General features: G+C 38.8%; 1 protein-coding gene across 3 annotated transcripts in view; it reads right to left on the bottom strand.

The window, feature by feature from the left end:
• DCLK1 (doublecortin like kinase 1) overlaps positions 1-18,397 on the bottom strand; it is a 341,441-nt gene that overhangs the window by 312,711 nt on the left and 10,333 nt on the right. For all 3 annotated transcript variants that reach the window (XM_004577534.2, XM_004577533.3, XM_004577538.2), the window contains exon 3: positions 5,903-6,249. In XM_004577534.2, the coding sequence (XP_004577591.1) occupies positions 5,903-6,249 (347 nt within the window). The remainder of the gene's footprint in view (positions 1-5,902; positions 6,250-18,397) is intronic.

The following is an 18,397-nucleotide window of genomic DNA, read 5'->3' as shown; positions in this document are numbered from 1 at the left end:
AACAAAAGCAAAAAGTTTTGCATTCACTTTTACAATATAGATAATGTGCTAAATCGCAACAGTAAACAACTTGTGTATCAAGGGAGAAGGGCTTAAATATGCTTAAAGAAGTTAATTAGAGTTGTCCCAGAAAAGATCTGTTTTCAAAAAGCAAAAATTCCATGATTACCAACATCTACAGAAAATTTCCTTTTTTTTCTACTTCAACAAATTTCTATCACACTCGCTACTTTCTCCTTTTCATTTGGGAACCTCTGGTTTCCAGATTTTCTATGCTTATCTTCTACTGGAGCCATGATCAGATATCATACATAGAAAGCTAATCTGTAAGAGGAAGAGATATCCTAACTCTTGAAACTCAATGATGAAGGAAATCATTTTTACTTGAGATTTTTTCCCCCAAAAGGGGGAAAAAGGCTTTTCATAATATCCAATTAATATATTTTTACTGATCATCATTACTACTTCCAAAACTCTGAAATGAATCTATATTAATCACCTAATAATATTAATGGCTAAAACATATATGGCTCTGGAGGGTGACATGTATACCAAACAATGTCTAATGGTCAGAAGATCGAAAGATGTAGTAGCTGATTTATTCATGTCCGCCTAAGACACCTGTTGTCACAGTTTGCATCTGAACTAAATTATGCGACTAAGTCCACCACCCTGACTTGCAGCATTCCTTCCAAACCCACACTGCATGCCTGCAACCTCAGAGAGCACTGAAGCCTAGATATATGTACTACCTGCACACTTTTTTTTACACATACACATACATGATAATGTTTGATTTGTAGATTAGGCACAGTAAGAAATTAATAATAGCTAATGAGAAACTACAAGTTAAAAATATACCAGAATAAAATTTATGAGAACGTGGATTTTCCAACTACCACTGACTTCAATTTAACTGAAACTCTGGACAGCGAAATGGGGGAATTTCGTTGACCTTCAGCTGAGTGAGTCTTAGTGTTTTCTATTTTAGGAAAACCAGAATTTGCTCATGCTAGCACACAAGTGGATTTTACAAAGCGCATAGCTTGTGAGAAATGTCTGCAAGATAAAAATAGAATATCCCTGAGCCTTTCCTATACTACAAAAAGTGTGCTCAACGTCTTACAGACACTTTGGTGTCGACTAGCACATCTGAAAGGGATGTGCACTAGTGTATCTTTACCTTATTACAGCAAGATGAGGCAAACCACTGGGAAGTACCTTATCTATGTTCTTTACAGCATAAATTCTCTGCTTAGGCACTACTTGGCATAAGATTTGCTGTCCTTTATGATTCTAAGGATTCAATAAGCACAGATTTAGCAACTCAAGACAACCAGATTTGTTTTCCCATAAAAAGGATTCAGCAGCTATACTGAGATGTCTCTGTAGCAAATCTTACACCTTAAGGGCTTATTATAATCACTTAAAAAGAAAATCACATTCTAAATGACCTCTGGGAGTAGCTTCCTGGTACATGGGTGAATAACCAATACCAAAGTGCCAACAACCAGAGCTTAGCTTGTAGCAACAGGAACTCTCAGAAGTTGCAAAATCTCCTGTGGGAAACAGAGAAAGGGGATGTCATCTGAATCCTCAGCCAGCAGATGCCCTCTTTCTTCTTTGGTGTTCTCAATTCAGGCCCAAATTAACAATGTCTCACTGAAAATAAGGCACAGTGTTTCCTTGAACTCCTTAGTTATGCCAGCAGAAAGCCCAGTGATACAAGAGTAAAATCACCCTGAAAACTGAGCAAAGGGAAGGGTCACAGTAACCTATTTGGGAAGCTCCATGACCCATGCAGGGGAAATGAAGTGGAAATCTTCAGAAAGAACTTGCCTACAAGCCGGAAGCTCAAGAGCCACCACAGTGGTCTCAGGCAACTGCAGCTTCCTGCAAAATCTTGTCCATATGGTGCAGCATTTACCATGTGTATGTCTCCTCATCTCAGCCTAAAACTCTCGAAAAATTACTGAGGGATCAATGCCTTGGTTATGGCTTAATGCAAACCCAAGAGGCAAGTGAATGAAGAGGTAGGATGATAAGAACAAGATCGGGCAGCATGAGGTCTGTGCCCTCCCTCCAGTGCTCAGTGACTGGGTAAGAGACTAAACAGCAGGTAGAAGTCTTCATGCTTCCATCATCAAAAACTCCAGTGCCAGCTGCTTCCCTACTCCTGCCACCACACATTAATCTGCAGGCTGCTTAAGGGCAAATGAAAAATCCATCCTTGCTTGCACATTTTCCCCTCATTTACTCAAAGCACCCACATTCTTTATTTAAAAAAAAAAAAAAAAAAACTTCTTCCTGGGCCCAGTGCAAGGGTTTGGTAGCTAAATTCTTGCCTTACACATGTTATGGTCCCATGTGGGAATGGATTCATGTACCAGCTGCACCACTCTCATCCAACTCCCTGCTTGTGGCCTGGGAAATCAGTGGAGGACATGGGAGTCATGGAAGAGGCTCCTGGCTCTTGGGTTTGGATTGGCTCAGCTCTGGCCATTGTGACCACTTGGGGAGTGAAACAGTGAACAGATCTTTGTCTCTCCTTCTCTCCTTCTCACTGTAGATCTACCTTTCCAATAAAAAAAAAGATAAATAAAAATAAAATCTTTAAAGCAAAAATCCTATTTCCTTACTAAAAAAACATGTAAAATGCTTTTTTGAGAACTGTATTTCCCATATCAGTTATGAAGTTTTTGCAGGACTCAGTTACAGTGGATTTTCCATATTGTTTATGGAGACCACATAAAAGCTCAGTTCAATATCATAATCATCATTACTATTATTTTAAAGACTTTTTCATTGGAAAGTCAGATAAACACCAAGGAGGAAAAAAAGAGAGGAAGATTTTCCATCTACTGATTCACCCCAAGTGGCCAGCCACGGTCAGAGTTAAGTCGATCTGAAGCTAGGAGTCAGGAGCCTCTTCCAGGTCTCCCACTCCCACGTGGGTACAGGGTCCCAAGGTTTCGGGCCGTCCTCAATTGCTTTCCCAGGCCACCAACAGGGAGCTGGATGGAAAGCATGGCCTCCAGTAAACAAACTAGTGCCCATATTGGATCCTGGCACATGCAAGGCTAGATCTTTAGCTGCTGCACTGGGCCCAGTTAAATTATTTTTAATGAAGAGAAGGGAAAGTTATGTTAAGGTGAATGTCCTATGGACATCAGAGCTAGGTGGGCAAGGTCACATGGTGGCAACCTGAGGTGCCATCATGGAGCATCACCCCATAGCAAAGCTTGTGAGGAAATAGCTGTTCTCAAAGTTTTATCAAACCTCAGTCTGCCAAGGCTGTCAAAAAAAAAAAAAAAAAATCTACTCCAGCAAACTGTTGATTGGGCAGGTTCTCTTTTGAACTGAAACGCTTCTAAAGATTCCTGGAGTTCATGAGGCAGCATCTTTGCTCCCACTGGGAACCCAAGCAAACAGTAAATATGTTCTTTGTAACCCTTTGCAGGGTTGCAGCACTCCTACTAAGAAGAGAGCACACCACAGCAGAGGAAACACCTGCGGCGGCAAAGTGCCTGCTTGCCTGAAAACCAGCAGAGTGCAAGTGTCAGTAAAACACAGGCAGGCGCTGGAAGCCACAGACAGAACAGAAAACCTTCAGGTGGTAGTCCTTGGGCCAAGTCCTGCCTGGAAAAATTCTTCCTCATTACACTGACATTGTTATCCGTTGCTTAAACATAATCAGCTATGGTTTTGTGGTTAACAGGAAACTCTGGAGCCAGACTGGTTCAAATCCCAGCTCTTGCCCTTTATATAGCAATGTGACATTAGGGAAGTGTTTATTGAGTTATTTATTTGAGAAGCCAAGATACACGGAAGGAGAGAGAGAGAGATAGAGACAGAGAGAGAGAGAGGCTGATGGAGAGCTTCTATCACTGATTGATTCCTCAGATGCCTACAAGAGCTATATCACAGCCAGGTTAAAGTCAAGAGCTGGGAGATCAGTCCAGGTCTCCCATGTGGGTGGACAGGACCTGGTTACTAGCCCATCATCTGCTGCCTCCCAAGAAGAGCACTGTCAGGAAGCTGGAGTCAGGAGCTGGAGCAAGGAGTCAAACCCAGGAACTCGGCTACGAGCCAAAGGTACCTTAACCAGCATCTGAAACACTATGCCAACACTCGCCTTCGGGTAGGTTTTCAATAAGTTCTGAGCTCGGGATCCTCATCTGCTTAGTGGGGATAAAGATCACACTATTAGGAAAACTAAATGTGCTAATACTAACGCACTCAAGACAACACTCAATAAAGCTGTTGAGTACAGTGTAAAAATAACTGCATGTGTATCGTCATAGTTGATCCCACAATCATTCTATAAAACAGAGATGATCATTTAATCTATGTTTTTATCTGAGATTTTAGCAAAGCAGCAAAAGACAATTTTCAGACTCAGTCTGTGGAATTTTGAACCACTTAGGTTTTGAAGTAAAGGGGGAGGAGAGATATAGAAGCATGAAATCTTTTTTCTAAATTTTTATAGTTTACCTATTTCACAAAGAGCAAAATTTAGAAAACGTAATACATGGAGAATACAGAACCGCAAGTTGGTTGAGTAACTCATTAGAAATGAAACAGGTGAGTAACTGAAATATTGAGATGTGAGGTTTACTGCCTTATTGCCACCAAGTTCCACAAGCCAGCAGTGGGCTTTCTGGTCACTGATACACTGATAACATTCCAACCACAGCCATCTAGATCCACCCCTCAAAATCCTTACTCACATGCAAAATATGAGACAAATAGAACACTGGCAACTGTAGATGAGTAACTGGCACGGAGTCTCCCTTCTCTAATGAATTTCATATGTTACAGCACTTGAATGCAATCCTGGAAGAGGAGGAATTCTTTCATGGCTGACACTCTTTCTAGTATTAGCATTCATTTCTACTTCATGAAGTTGAATGCATTTGCCTTCAGGATGTATGAATCTTCGTTTTTCATGAGATCAATCCTTTAGTACATGAATCTAGTTTTAATTTTAAGATGTACTATGCGTTCAAATAATTGAAACAACTCCTCAAAATTTACAAGGGACACTTTTATAAAGCCACACTAAAATTGCATTTCAAGAAGAAAAAATACAATAAAAAATTCTAATCTTAAACAAAAAGACACTGAATTATCAGCAAATCACACTGTGCATATATCAGGTTTGTTTTCAGGTTTTGTTTTTGTTTTTGTTTTATTTTAGCTCACCATCAGGGTTCTACTAAACCTTTAGGAACCCATTGAAGACCCTGAAAGGTAAAACTTCCTTGGGAATCACTGGAGCAACTCACTAAAATGTCCACCCAGTCAAATTAAGAATCCCGCATGCCTTTCATTTTTATTATGAAATCATATTTTAGAGTCAAGGGGTGCATAATTCTCTAGAAATATACCTCTTTGAAACCATCCAGATGAAAATATGCCAGTCTGTAGAAATAACACTTTAAAAACCATAAAATGTTAATAAATCACCACTGAGACACAGAATCATTAACCATTATTTAGGTCAAAGAAGTGATTCTATCTAGAAGTTTTCTTCTCACAGCCAGTTTTATTGCTGCATCTTAACTACGTTTAAGGTTGGAAGACACACAATAAACTGAAAACAAACGACTGAAAAGCATTATTAAGTAAATAACAACTGAAAGGTAGAAACCCCCAAGAAATCAATCTCATAAAGTAGTTCCTTTTTTTTTCTTTTCTTTTCCTATTTTACTCCCGTGTTTCATCAAACCCAGTCTATTTCTAGACTGATCTGAAGCCAACAAGAACCTGTGTACAATTCCATGATCCAGCTCCCTCCACAATTTGTAGGTTCTATGCTCAGGTACCTACTGCCTGCCTACACCCCAGACTACTGGTTTTTGCCTGTGAGGTAGAATTCACAGCATAGCACCTCTCTTACCTGTTTCCCATCCAATGTGTACAGGCGCTTCACCACTCCCGAGTCCAGCTTGATAGCATCAGTTATATCGGTGAGGACCTGCTCAAAAGAATGAGCTGTCTTCTTGTTCAGCAGAATTCTAACAGCCTTCCGTGGTTTCACCCCACTTCTGATGATGGTGACCAGCTTGGGCCGAATGAAATCCTTATTCTCCCGCACCTCAGAAGGACTCCCTTTGGCAGTGGCCAATGAAGACACTGCCCGGGAGGCTGAGGTGGTCTTGACATTCACCGACCAGTTGGGGTTCACGTTCTTGGTGTACTCCAGTTTCTTGAAGGGCTCTATGGAGCCACATACATAACTCTCTCCTAGGAAAGAGGAAAATTTTACAATCATACAATGATAACTGCATTTTTTCATTGCTATTTAGGCTTGGATTTTCCTTTTCTATTTAGGGATTTCAACAATAGATGCATTCAGTAATAATTAATGAAAAAGAGTTCTACTTTCCAATCTGGCTCTGTTGTCAACAAACAGGGTGGGGTAAATCATCACTCTGTTTCTTCGTCTTCAGATAGGTAACAGAAACATTAATTCACTTACATAGGTCTCAAACAGGTGCAAAATCAAGTTCAAGTTGCAAGAATTTCTTTGCAGTTTAGGGATTCCTTTTTTTAGATTTTTTACTTCTTTATTTGAAAGTGAGAGGGACAGAAAAAAGAAGCGACAGAAATCAAGATTTCCGACTTGCTAGTTCATTCCCCAGATGACTGTAATAGCCAGGGGTAGGCCAGGCTGAAACAAGGAGCTTCATGCAGTCTCCCACCTGGGTGGCAGGGGCCCAAACACGTGGGCCATATCTCTCTACCTTTTTCAGGCTGTTAACAGGGAGCTGGCTAAGTGGTGGAGCAGCTGCAACACAAACTATTGCTCCTAAATGATGTTGATGTTGCAACTGGCAGCTTAACCTGTTATGCCAGAATATTATCCCTGGATTAAGATGTTTTTAAATTTTCAGAAAACTTCAAAATTAGAAGAACTTATGTTTGATACATGAGATAATTTAAAAACTAAGAAGGGCAGACCACTGCTTTATTTAAAAGTTATATAATTTATGGTTTTGATGAGTTTATGTTGAACATTTTGTGAAGTAAATTCCAATTCCCCAAACAGGCAAAACAGGCACATCCCCTTCACTCTCCCTGCATAGTTCTTACCGTGATCTACATATACCAGAGATTCATGCCTGTTTCTAGGTAAAGGGTTTTGAGAGTGCCCAACATACAAACCACACCATCGTAATTTGACTCCAAGTTAAATTGAATATTTACTAAAAATGACTCAATAGATAATCTTTTAATGATAATACTCAGATCTGCATGTAGATGTGGTCACACACAAAAGAAAACAACAATTGTAACAACAGATTCAAAGCTTTAAACTTACTGATTCTACATGCATTTTTGTTAAGTTAGCACAAAAGCATTTTAAATAAAGACTTTCTCATGTCTTCTTCCCGTCTAAACTAGTCTTTCCTCCCAGGTAGACAAAATGCTTACACAGCCTTTATAATTATAGGAAAGTGACCCAAGCCTAATCCAACACAGTCTATTTACTTTTATGGAAGTCCTTTTCTTATTCTTCAAGGCTACCAAATGAGCATTCACATAAAAATAACTCGACTAGAGTTTTTAAAGTAAAAAAAAAAAAAAGTTGTTATCAGTGATATATTTGCCAAGTATCTTCAAAATACGCCTTCAATGTATACTTCTAAAACAAGGCCCCACCAAAGGCCAGACACAGCAATGTGCAGTCAGTCTGGAAGGAAAATTTAAAACCAAAATGACACCAATTCACTAAGCAATTCTTGTCGTGGGTGTTAATTGTTTCTAATGGCATAGTGAGCAGTAGACACCACAGTGAGCATTGGCGTTTACCCCCAGTGCTCCCCAACAAGGCACACAGCCCGAAATCTAGCTGGCAAGGTCATCCATTGTGAAAACCCCATGCTAATTAAAGATATGCCACTGTCCACTTGTTTTTAAAGTTTATATATTAAGCTAATAATAAAACCAGAACAAAACCATATAGTGTTAATATTTTTAACAATGAAAACTTTTCCAACTTAAGAAAAAACTGATTTAAAGGGTTTTAAATAACATAATAACATGGAGCATAAGTCTATTGCAAGAGAAGATAAATGCTTTTCTTTTTTTCCATTTTAATCAAGTGGGATTTATCCGAGGGGTTCAAGTCAATTAAGGTGATATATCACATTAATTTGATTAAAGACAAAATCAGTAGAAACAGAATAGAAATTAGATAAAATTCAACATCATTTCATTGATAAAATTAATTTTTAACAATTCATGATAAAAAATCTCAACAAATTCAATGTAGAAGAAATATACTTCAACACAATAAAGGCTGTCTGTGAAAAGACAGACTCCATAATCAGGGGTGAGATGCTGAAAGCCTTCCTTTATAGAGAAGGAGACAAGGATGCTCACTTTTGCTATTTCTGTTTAATGTAGCACAGGAAGTTCTAGCAAAGTCAATTAGGCAAGAAGACATAAAAGCTATCCAGGTTATAAAAGATGAGAAATGGTCTCAGTAGATAATATTATCTTATATTTATGGAAAAGATTCTGAAAATCCTGTTAAACCAATGAAATGCGGCTTGAATGGTGCTGTAGCAGGCTAACTCTCCACCTGCCAGTGCTGGCATCCCATATGGGTACTTACTTGTGTCCCAGCTGCTCCACTTTATTTATTTGTTTGTTTGTCTGTTTGTTTATTATCACTTTATGATACAGTTCCATAGGCCCTGGGATATCCCTTATTCCCTTCCTAATTCCCTCCCCCCTCACTGACTTGCCCTATAATATTACTACAGTATAGTTCTTCATATAAAGTCATATGTCCAGTACTTTTTAAAAAATGTATTTATTTGTGAAGCAGACTGAGGTCCAATCCATTAATTCACTCCCTAAACGTTTGTAATGACTGAAATGGGTGGGATCCAAGAACACAACCCAGGTCTCCCACTTCAGGGCAGGAACTCCCTTACTTAAATCATCAACTATTGCCTCATGAGGTCTACACTGGTAGGAGATGGGAGAGGGACAGGAACTGGGGCTGGGCATCCAACCCAGGTTCTGTAATGTGAGAATCAGACATCAGAATGTTGCAAGGCTAACCACTCACCCCATGACCACTCTTATCATAATCATAACTATGAGCTTTTCTCTACTGCTGGAGATGTGCTCTGTGTTAACAGAAAGATGATTGTATCTTATAATTTTGTGGGGGAAAGACAGTTTTCCAATTATAGTCACTCCTCAGCATCCACAGGGAGTTATTTCAGAATCTCACAGATATAAATATGTAGATGGTCAAATTCCTTTTGTAACATACTGTAGTATTTGAATGTAATCTTTTAAACTGTACTTCAGCTCATCTCTGGATTATGTGTAACACCAAAAACAATAAAATGCTACACAAATATTCGTTATATTGCATTGTCAGACCATAATGACAAGAGAAAATCTGCACTTGTTCAGTAGAGATGTGATTTTAAAATACTTTTTGTCTACAGGTGGTTTAATCTGTGGAAGTGGAATTTGTGGAACAGAAGGTGGATGGTGATATGATAATGTCACTGCTCATTGTAAATTAACAACTATGATTGTTCTGGATGGGTAAAATGCATAGTCTTGGTTTGGTAATACAGGTCTGCATATCCACTGTTAAATCTCTAGCATGGTGGGAACAGGTTATGAGACAAATTACAATCGTCTTAGAGAATTATCTGTGTTGCATTCAATCCCTTACATGAGGTAAGCATGTTAAGTCTCATTCAAAAGCAATATAATAAACTAAGATATATAACTACTGAAATGCAGTTCTTCTATATAATGAACCATTTCAAAATCTTTTGATGTGATACCTACTACACAATGATATAGAAATGAATTAAGCTAAACCAATACATATTTTCACAAACTACTCCAACATTGGTTTTAAAATCATCTCATTACATACCATTCATGAAATTTAAATAAGAATGGTGATATTGGAAAGATCATAACTTAAAGAAAAATGTATAAAGTCTAGGAAGAGACATAACTGGAAATTATGATACATAATGACTTCCTGGTAGCTATCACAACGCCAGTCTTGCTCCAGGGCATTCAAGCCAGAGAGTCCTATGATAACACCTATGGTAACACTCATGCTCTGCTAGAATTCTGTTTCCTTGGTGTCTAAGACAACACACCAAACTGTAAGAATTGCAGAAGCAGTAATCCGTTTGAATTGCTGTGGCATTTACAAAGGCCAAAAATTAGTGTTTGATTTTAAGCAAAGCGATAATACAACAACTTTTGTTTTTCAAAAAAAAAAAAAAGAAATAAAATATGGCATTTTGTTTGGATCCAAACAGTACTTTCAAAAAATGTCAGAATATTGCATTTCTTTCCTGCAAGATTTCAATATTAAAAGCAAATTCAAGGATAAAACCATTTTTTGATAAGCACATTAAAGATACTCAAGATACTCAAGATTCTGCCTTTGTGTTTTTTTTAAAATCATCCATGTGATTTTAAATTATCACAGTTTTCCATTTTTCTTTTTCAATGCATTGGAACATATTTTCTCTCACAAGCTTCATCTTTAAATTCTTCAGAGTTCAAACAACTTTACCATTATCTTCTACTGTGAACTCAGAACATATCCACTCAAAAAAATTCTCTGGGCACTAGAAAACTAGTAATGCAGTACCAACTCTCTGGTTGACTGGGCCTATAGCTATGAATTTGTTTTGCTATAATTCTTCATAATGAAGGATTCTAGAATTTTGCCCAGATTTCTGATATTGTGAGAGTTTTTCCACTACCTAACAGTTGTGATTTATACATTCCAGCTCTGACACTACAGCCTGAAAAACAACCCAATCTCCAGCCTTTACATTGCAAAACCTGGTAAGTATCTCCTCCAGGATTCTTTTAAGTACAAGATGTGATACAGGCAAGGTAGCATAATTATGGGATATTTATACCTTCTTATTGAAAACTCTGGCAATTCAATTTCGCAACTATTGAGTTATGGCAAAAATCCAGGGTTCATACATATATGTATACACACACACACACATATATATACAATGAAACCTCCGAAACTGAACTCAATTAAATTATCTGAAAGATTCTTTACGGAATAAAAATATCATGACATGCCTTTTGGACATTACATTTTGTGAGCCAACTTGAATACGCACAGCAATTTGTCATAATCTACCTGGAAGGCATGGTTTAAGATGATTTTCAAAGCACAATTAAAGACAAAAAGAATACTTCCCCAAAGCTCTAATGGGCCATTTTACCACAAAGGTCTTTCATAGCATTACAATACACAAACATTACTTTACGGGAAAGAAATTTGAAGCGCATGTCAAACTTATGGGAAAATGTCCACTTTCAAATTCAGAGCAACAGGAAAATAACAAAAAGCAAAAAACACTGAGAGATCTAAGCTTTTTAAAAATTTTAAACTGATACAACTGAGAAATTAAAATGAAAGGGGGAAAAACAGATTAAGAATAAAACAATGGGATAATGTGCAGAACAATGCTCAGTAAAATAAGCCAATCCCAAGTGGACAAATATATATTCTCTCTGATAAATAGCAAACTTCATGCAAAATACAAAATAAATAGATACATAGGTAAACATGTATAAAGACATATTCTCACAGATGAACTGCATAATGGAGACTAGCACAGTGGGAAATGAAAATAGGCGACAGTATGCATCTCTACTCCCAAATGTAAGAAGGACTTCCAATGGATTGTTAAAAATACCTTAATAACAGGATACTAGGTTTTCCACAATTGCCTACACCTACAGTGCCATTACAGACTTAAATAACAGAATGTTGACTTGTGATTATTGCTGAAGGACTATACTATTGTAATAATATGCAAGGAAACAGTGGGGGTGGGGAATGGGAGGGAGGAACAGGAGACGGAGGGGGAAATCCCTATATCTACAAAACCATATCATGAAAAAATTTTTAAAATAACAATATGCAGGACTAATCATAACTTTAAAAAGGTACTATAAAAGAAAAAAACAACTAAGCACCATAATAAGGCAAACTGTGATTGGAGCCATGATATCTATTTCTCTCACCCATAATCTTATTGCTACATATTTCTCCTAAGAAAATGACAGAAAAACAAATAATAAAACTGCATAAGAACACACAGTACTAACAAACAAACAAACAAAATTAGGGCCCAGTACAGTGGCCTAACGGGTCTAAAATCCTCGCCTTGAACACACCAGGATCCCTTATGGGCGCCGGTTCTAATCCTGGCAGCTCCACTTCCCATCTAGCTCCCTATTAGTGGCCTGGGAAAGCAGTCGAGGACGGCCCAAAGCTTTGGGACCCTTCACCTGCATGGCAGACCTGGAAGAGCTCCTGGCTCCTGGCTTCAGATCGGCACAGTACCATCGGTTACGGTCACTTGGGGAGTGAATCATTGGACGGAAGATATTTCTCTCTGTCTCTCCTTCTCTCTGTATATCTGACTTTGCAATAAAAATAAAATAAATCCTTAAATAAAAAGTAAAACCCTCCCAAATCCTCAATAAGAAGCAAAAGACTGGCATTAACGACTGTATAGAATGAACTGTCGTGCGGTCTTTTGCTAAGAGCTTAGATAGCAGCTCATGCATTTAAGATTACACTGTAATTCAGCAAGTGACAGTTGCCAAAGAAGTGGTACAAGGAATCCTAATTCAGAAGAAGAAGCCACTCCCTGCTTCCCACCGGGCTATCAACAAAGAGGAAACAGAATTTACACTAGTGGTGTAAGAATGGATAAGATTTTCACCAGCAGAAATCAGAAGCACTTTTCAGATAATAGTAATAATACACTCTACTGCCGGTAAAAGGAAAGTTTATGAGATATTCATTGTTTTTTTAAATAAAAAAAATGGCTCCATGGACAAACAAGCCAGATATAAATTCAGAAAGCAATAAGATCTGAGATTTTAAGCATGACAAACCCTGGGCATTAGGAATAAGGAAGTCAAGGGAGGGTTAAAGATGGGAGGAAGAGGGGACAGGAGTTAAGGCAGCATCTAGGCAGTCATTGTGATAACCCAGGAAAACTGAACCTCACACACCTGCAAGGGACAGAAAGCAATGAATCAATCAATCAGTGTTGGCAATTGGTTGGGTGTTAGTTCCTGGAGAATGCAAGTCAATGTGGTCATTTGAACGTTGTTATTAAATCTTCTCTTCTGGGTTGATTCCTGCATACCCCAGCACATATAAAATAAGGGGAACTAGTTTAGATGAGATAGCAAGGAAGGAAAGTGATATGGCTGTATACATACTGAATTGAAACTTTCTGGGAGTTCAAGAATTGACTTCCAGTAAGCAGAAAAAAGTACAGGCCCCATGTTTTAGAGGGTCATGCAAGTATTAGCCTCAGGAACTACAGAAAATGCTCATGGAGAACGCACACATTCAGTTGGAAAAGATGAAATGCAGGAACAATATCTATGAAGCGCCCAGAGATGAAGAAGTTCCTGAAGATAATTTAGCATGATCAGGTGCCCAGGGACATGGATGCTAAGGGACAGTGAACAAAAATAAGTGTCTCTGGCCAGCAGCGACACTAAAAAGATGGTTCACGCTCTTTAGGGTCTGGGAAAAGCCGGAACCACAACTGGACCCTTCGCTGCCAAAAGCGGCCGCATTTTCCTCTGACCTTTCTCCAGCCCTCTTTCTGCCACCCTTCCCATATTTCTTCCTGTACTTTCGGCTGCATTTCTCCGTTCTTGTCTCCGTCTCTCTGTCCTGCTTTTACTGCTTGTCTGTATCCCTCTTTTCCAGCTCTCTCTACACCACCCTTTTTCCTGCCCATCCTTCTTCTCCCTCGTCCCGTCTTTCTCCATCCACTATCCATCCATCCATCCGTCTTTCTATCATCTGTGGTCTAACTTTTACCTGCTACTTTTATATCGTTCTCCACCAATCACTTCTCCCCATGGGTCCACTTGGCGCTACGTGATAGGCCAGTAATCACAGCGAGGGCATTAGCCTATCCCTGTGACTTACTGTTTACCTGCTGGCGAGACCAATCCCGCCTCCTGGCCCTGGGCCAGCCACCATCTTGTGCTGGCCCCTATCAAGCCCAGAGCAGCTTCAGCACCCCGCTCCCCACAAATAAGGTTCGTAATGAGACCACTAGGAAGCCATCCATGACCTCATAATTACCCCTTCAGTTGTGCAGCATTGCCCCATTGCTTTTATGCATTCATGTATTCCTTCTTATGTTGTTGCATTTCTTCAGTGATATTTATCGAACATTCATAATTATCATGCTAGACTGTAAGAACCCATATGGCTCTTCAATTTCCAGAGATTTAGATGTAAAATGAATATATTACTAATGCTAATAAAGAGGTTGGAGTAGACCCAGCAAGGTAGCCTAGTGGCTAAAATGCTCGCCTTGCATGCGCCAAGATCCCATATGAGTGCCGATTCTAATTCCGGCTGCTTCACTTCCCTTCCAGCTCCCTGCTTGTGGCCTGGGAAAGCAGTAAAGGAAGGCTCAAAGCCTTGGGACCCTGTACCCGCATAGGAGACCTGGAAGAAGCTCCTGGCTTTTAGTTTCAGATTGGCTCAGCTCTGGCCATTCATTGCATTGCTTGGGGAGTGAACTAGCAATTGGAAGATCTATCTCTGTCTCTCCTTCTCTGTAAATTTGACTTTCGAATAAGAAACGAATGAATCTTTTAAAAAAGTAAAGAGGTTGGAGTATGTTTGAGACTTAAAGAAATGGAGAGAACAAATACAGAGACCTCTTTCAGGGAAGACCTTAAAGTTTGAGAGGCTAGCAAGATCAAGGTAAGAATTGTTTAGAATGTGTGAAAATTGTGCATTGTGTGTGGTGGGGTTTATGGAGCAGCCACGTCATAGAACAGATTATCAGAACATTTGCCATATTGCAGATTATATTTTAGCCTATGCCACCTTACCTGCAAATCTCCTCAATAGTTTTATAAGCTAAGGTCTAGCATACCTCTCATTATGAGAAACATGTCCTAGATAGCTTGCTCAACAAACAAAGCAGGGGATCAAGATTCAAAGCAGGCTGTCTAACTCCAGAGCATGTGTTCTTAACCAGGAAGCTATACACCCTCAGAGGAGGAATCCATCTTATCTGGAGACAGGAAACAAAAGAAGCCCAGAAATGCAAATACACAGGGAAGCAAAGCAGATGAGCTTGAGATCTGGGAGTATCACAGGGTAACAGAAAAGGCTGGGACAGCAGGAAGAGGTAGGCACAAAACTGCTGAGAAGCTGATTAAATTTCAAGGACTATATTTTGTCAGCAAACAGAACTTTGACTATTCAGCAAAGGTATGGCATCAAGTGATACATCTGCAGACAGGCTCACAGGCAGGGAATTTGGCTGGGAGACTACTGTGAAGTCATCCCTCAGTATTTCTGGGAGATTGGTACCAAGGTCCTTCCTTGGCTACCCAAATCCTCAGATGCTCAAGTCCCTCACCAAAATAGTGTCACATTTACATACAACTGATCCCCAGCCTTCCATATCAAATCATATCCAGATTATACAGTGCCTAATAGAATATAAGTTTTAGGTAACCAATTGTGATATTGAATCTAAGGAATAATCACAGTCCGTATGTATTTAGTACAGATGCAGAAGGTTGAATCTGAAAAGTCAACTATAAGACACATGTATGTCCAAAGGAGCTAATCGTAGTTTGTCATGAAAATGAAAACTCAGGGGCCAATGTAAAGAGCAAAAGAAACACTAGGATTTGTATTTTGGACGTAAGATTTTATTACAATAGGACAAGGAAGAATTGATCAGAGTCATGTAATAGGGATATGAGAGTCCTTATTTGATTCATCTGACTTCTTTGCATGTTTCAAAATTTCCATAATGTTCACTGTAGACTCCTTCATTCCAAAAGGCAACATGACTGTTACACTATAATGAGAGCTTAAAGTTATAGTGGTGAAGAGAAGGGGACAAATTGAAGAAATACCTTAAGTCAAAAACAGCACAAATTGGTGACCACTTGGATTTGAAGGACTAATCAGGGAAAAATCAGTCATAAGGTTGTTAGGTTGTGCTTAATCTGGTCAGCCACTCTAATAAAAATTCATAAAGTGATGCTATATAAACAACAAATATTTCTTATAGTTATGCAGTATAGAGAAGATCCAAGAGCTAGGCCACAGCTGATTCCACATCTGTGAGGAACCCCTTCCTTAAGCACTGTGCCATCTCACTGTTCCCTCCTATGGTAGCAGGGGCAGGACAGTTCTCTGGCACCTCTTTTACAAGGTGGCAAGCCCCATTCTTGGGAGCTTCCCTTTCATCATCTAGTCACCTCCCAAGAGACCCAACTTCAAAATCACATTGGCAAGTGAGTTTCAACATATGACTCACCAAGGGTCACAAATTTGGTTGTTTTTTTTTTAGCAGACAGAGACATCATTTAATAAGATCAGGAGCACAAGACAGATAAATCCTGGATCATGAAGCAGAACAGGTTTTTTTATTGCATTTCACTTTATGACATTGTTTCATAGGCTCTGAGATGCCCCCAACCCCTCCCCTTTCCCTCCCCCCATGGTGGATTACTCCACGTTATTGCAGTATTACAGTTCAAATCCAGTCATGCTTCTTACATTGTAAGCATGTACCATGCATAACATCCAGCATCTTATTGTCCAGATAAATTCAACGGTTTCCTGGGGAGACCATCTCTGGTCTAAAAGCAGAGCTGGCAGAATATCGTTCCGACCAATTAAAAGAGCAGAATGGGTTTCTACTTATATAAACTATGCTTGGAAGCACTAAGGATTACAGAATCAGTTCAAGTTTATGAGAAATAGAATTTTAAAATAAGTTAATTTTTGAAACCCATGCATTGTTTTTTCATATTTTCATGAACTTTTGAACTTTTTGAACTTTTTTACACATAGATTAAAACAAATCTTTGTATCAAATTATGTTATCTATTAACTATTAAAAGGTATTTCCATGGTTTAAAAAATGTCTTATTTTTATTTGAGAGGCAGAGAAAGTAGAAAGACAGAGATTTTTCCTTTCCTGATTCACTCCCTGAATGCCTACAAAGGCAAGAATTGGGTCAGGCCAAAGCTGGCGGTCAAAAACTCCACGTGAGTCTCTCAGGTGCCTGGTAGGGGTTCAGCTTTCTGAGCCATCTACTGCTGCCTCTCAGGGTGCACATTAGCAGAAAACCAGAACCAGGAATGGAGCCAGGATTCCCATCCAGATACTCTGATAGGGAATCATCACTGGCATCATAACATCTTGGGCCCAGTGCCCTTCCTTTATGATCTTTTTAAGTAGTTGCATATATACAGGTAGTTGAAGCACAGAAAAAGTCTGATTTGAAAGAAACGGGCCAAAATTGTGTCACATAATGCAATGTAATTAATAAACAAACAAACAAACAAAAAGATAGACTAAAATCATGGGAATTGATGTAATTATAGTGGGTGATCCCAGAGGCAAAGGACCTAGCATGCATGACAAGACAGGAAAATGGGGGAGACCTGTAATACAAGATGTGGCAGATGAAACACATCAACATAAGAACCCACAGTAGTAATTGCTGCAGTAAAGATCCACCAATAGGTGTCCTGTCCATGAGCAAAAGCTTAAGGAGAAACAAGATACAACATTTCCCCCCTGAAAGATTTATTAATTACAAGGGGGAAGATCATAAATCTCAAGAGAAGATTTCTGAGAGCAACACCCTACCAACTGGTAACCAGATAACCAGCAATGGCATATGTATATCACAAGTCCCTGAAATGTAGACTGAAAAAGCAACAACAAATATCACTTCTGTGGAATTCTTGCCAAAAATACATTACTATCAATCTAATCACCAAACTCAACATTGAGGGACCTTCTACAAAAAAGCTAGCTGATATTCTTCATGTTTCCAGAGTCTTTAAGGACACGGAAACACTGAGAAACTATCACAGCCTAGGAAAAAAAGTGAAGAAAACATAACAAATAAGACGAGTTATGATTCTGGAACAACAAAAAAAAAAAGACATGGGTGGGAAAAGTAATTTAAGGTAAATAAAGCCTGCCATTTAATGGCATATTGCTCCCAAGGAAACTTCTTAGTCTTAATGATGATTCCTTGGTTGTGTAAGATGTGTATCAAGACACAAAAATCAAGGTATGTAAGTTACAACATGAGTGAAAAGACCATTACAACTGATCGTATAATTTTTGGTTAATCTATATGATGACATGTGATATTCAAAGCCATTAGATAAAGAGAAATCTGGGAAAATGCTTTCAACTATTGTGAAAATGTTAATATTCTTGTAAAAAAAATAAGTCTATACAGTTAATTAAAAGATCTCAACGTGGTGGAAAAACTATCAAAAGTTATGCCAAGAGACACT

The sequence above is a fragment of the Ochotona princeps genome, chromosome 12 (genome assembly GCF_030435755.1).
Source record: "Ochotona princeps isolate mOchPri1 chromosome 12, mOchPri1.hap1, whole genome shotgun sequence".
Classification (NCBI taxonomy): Eukaryota; Metazoa; Chordata; class Mammalia; order Lagomorpha; family Ochotonidae; genus Ochotona; species Ochotona princeps.
This window is presented reverse-complemented; position numbering and strand designations above follow the sequence as displayed.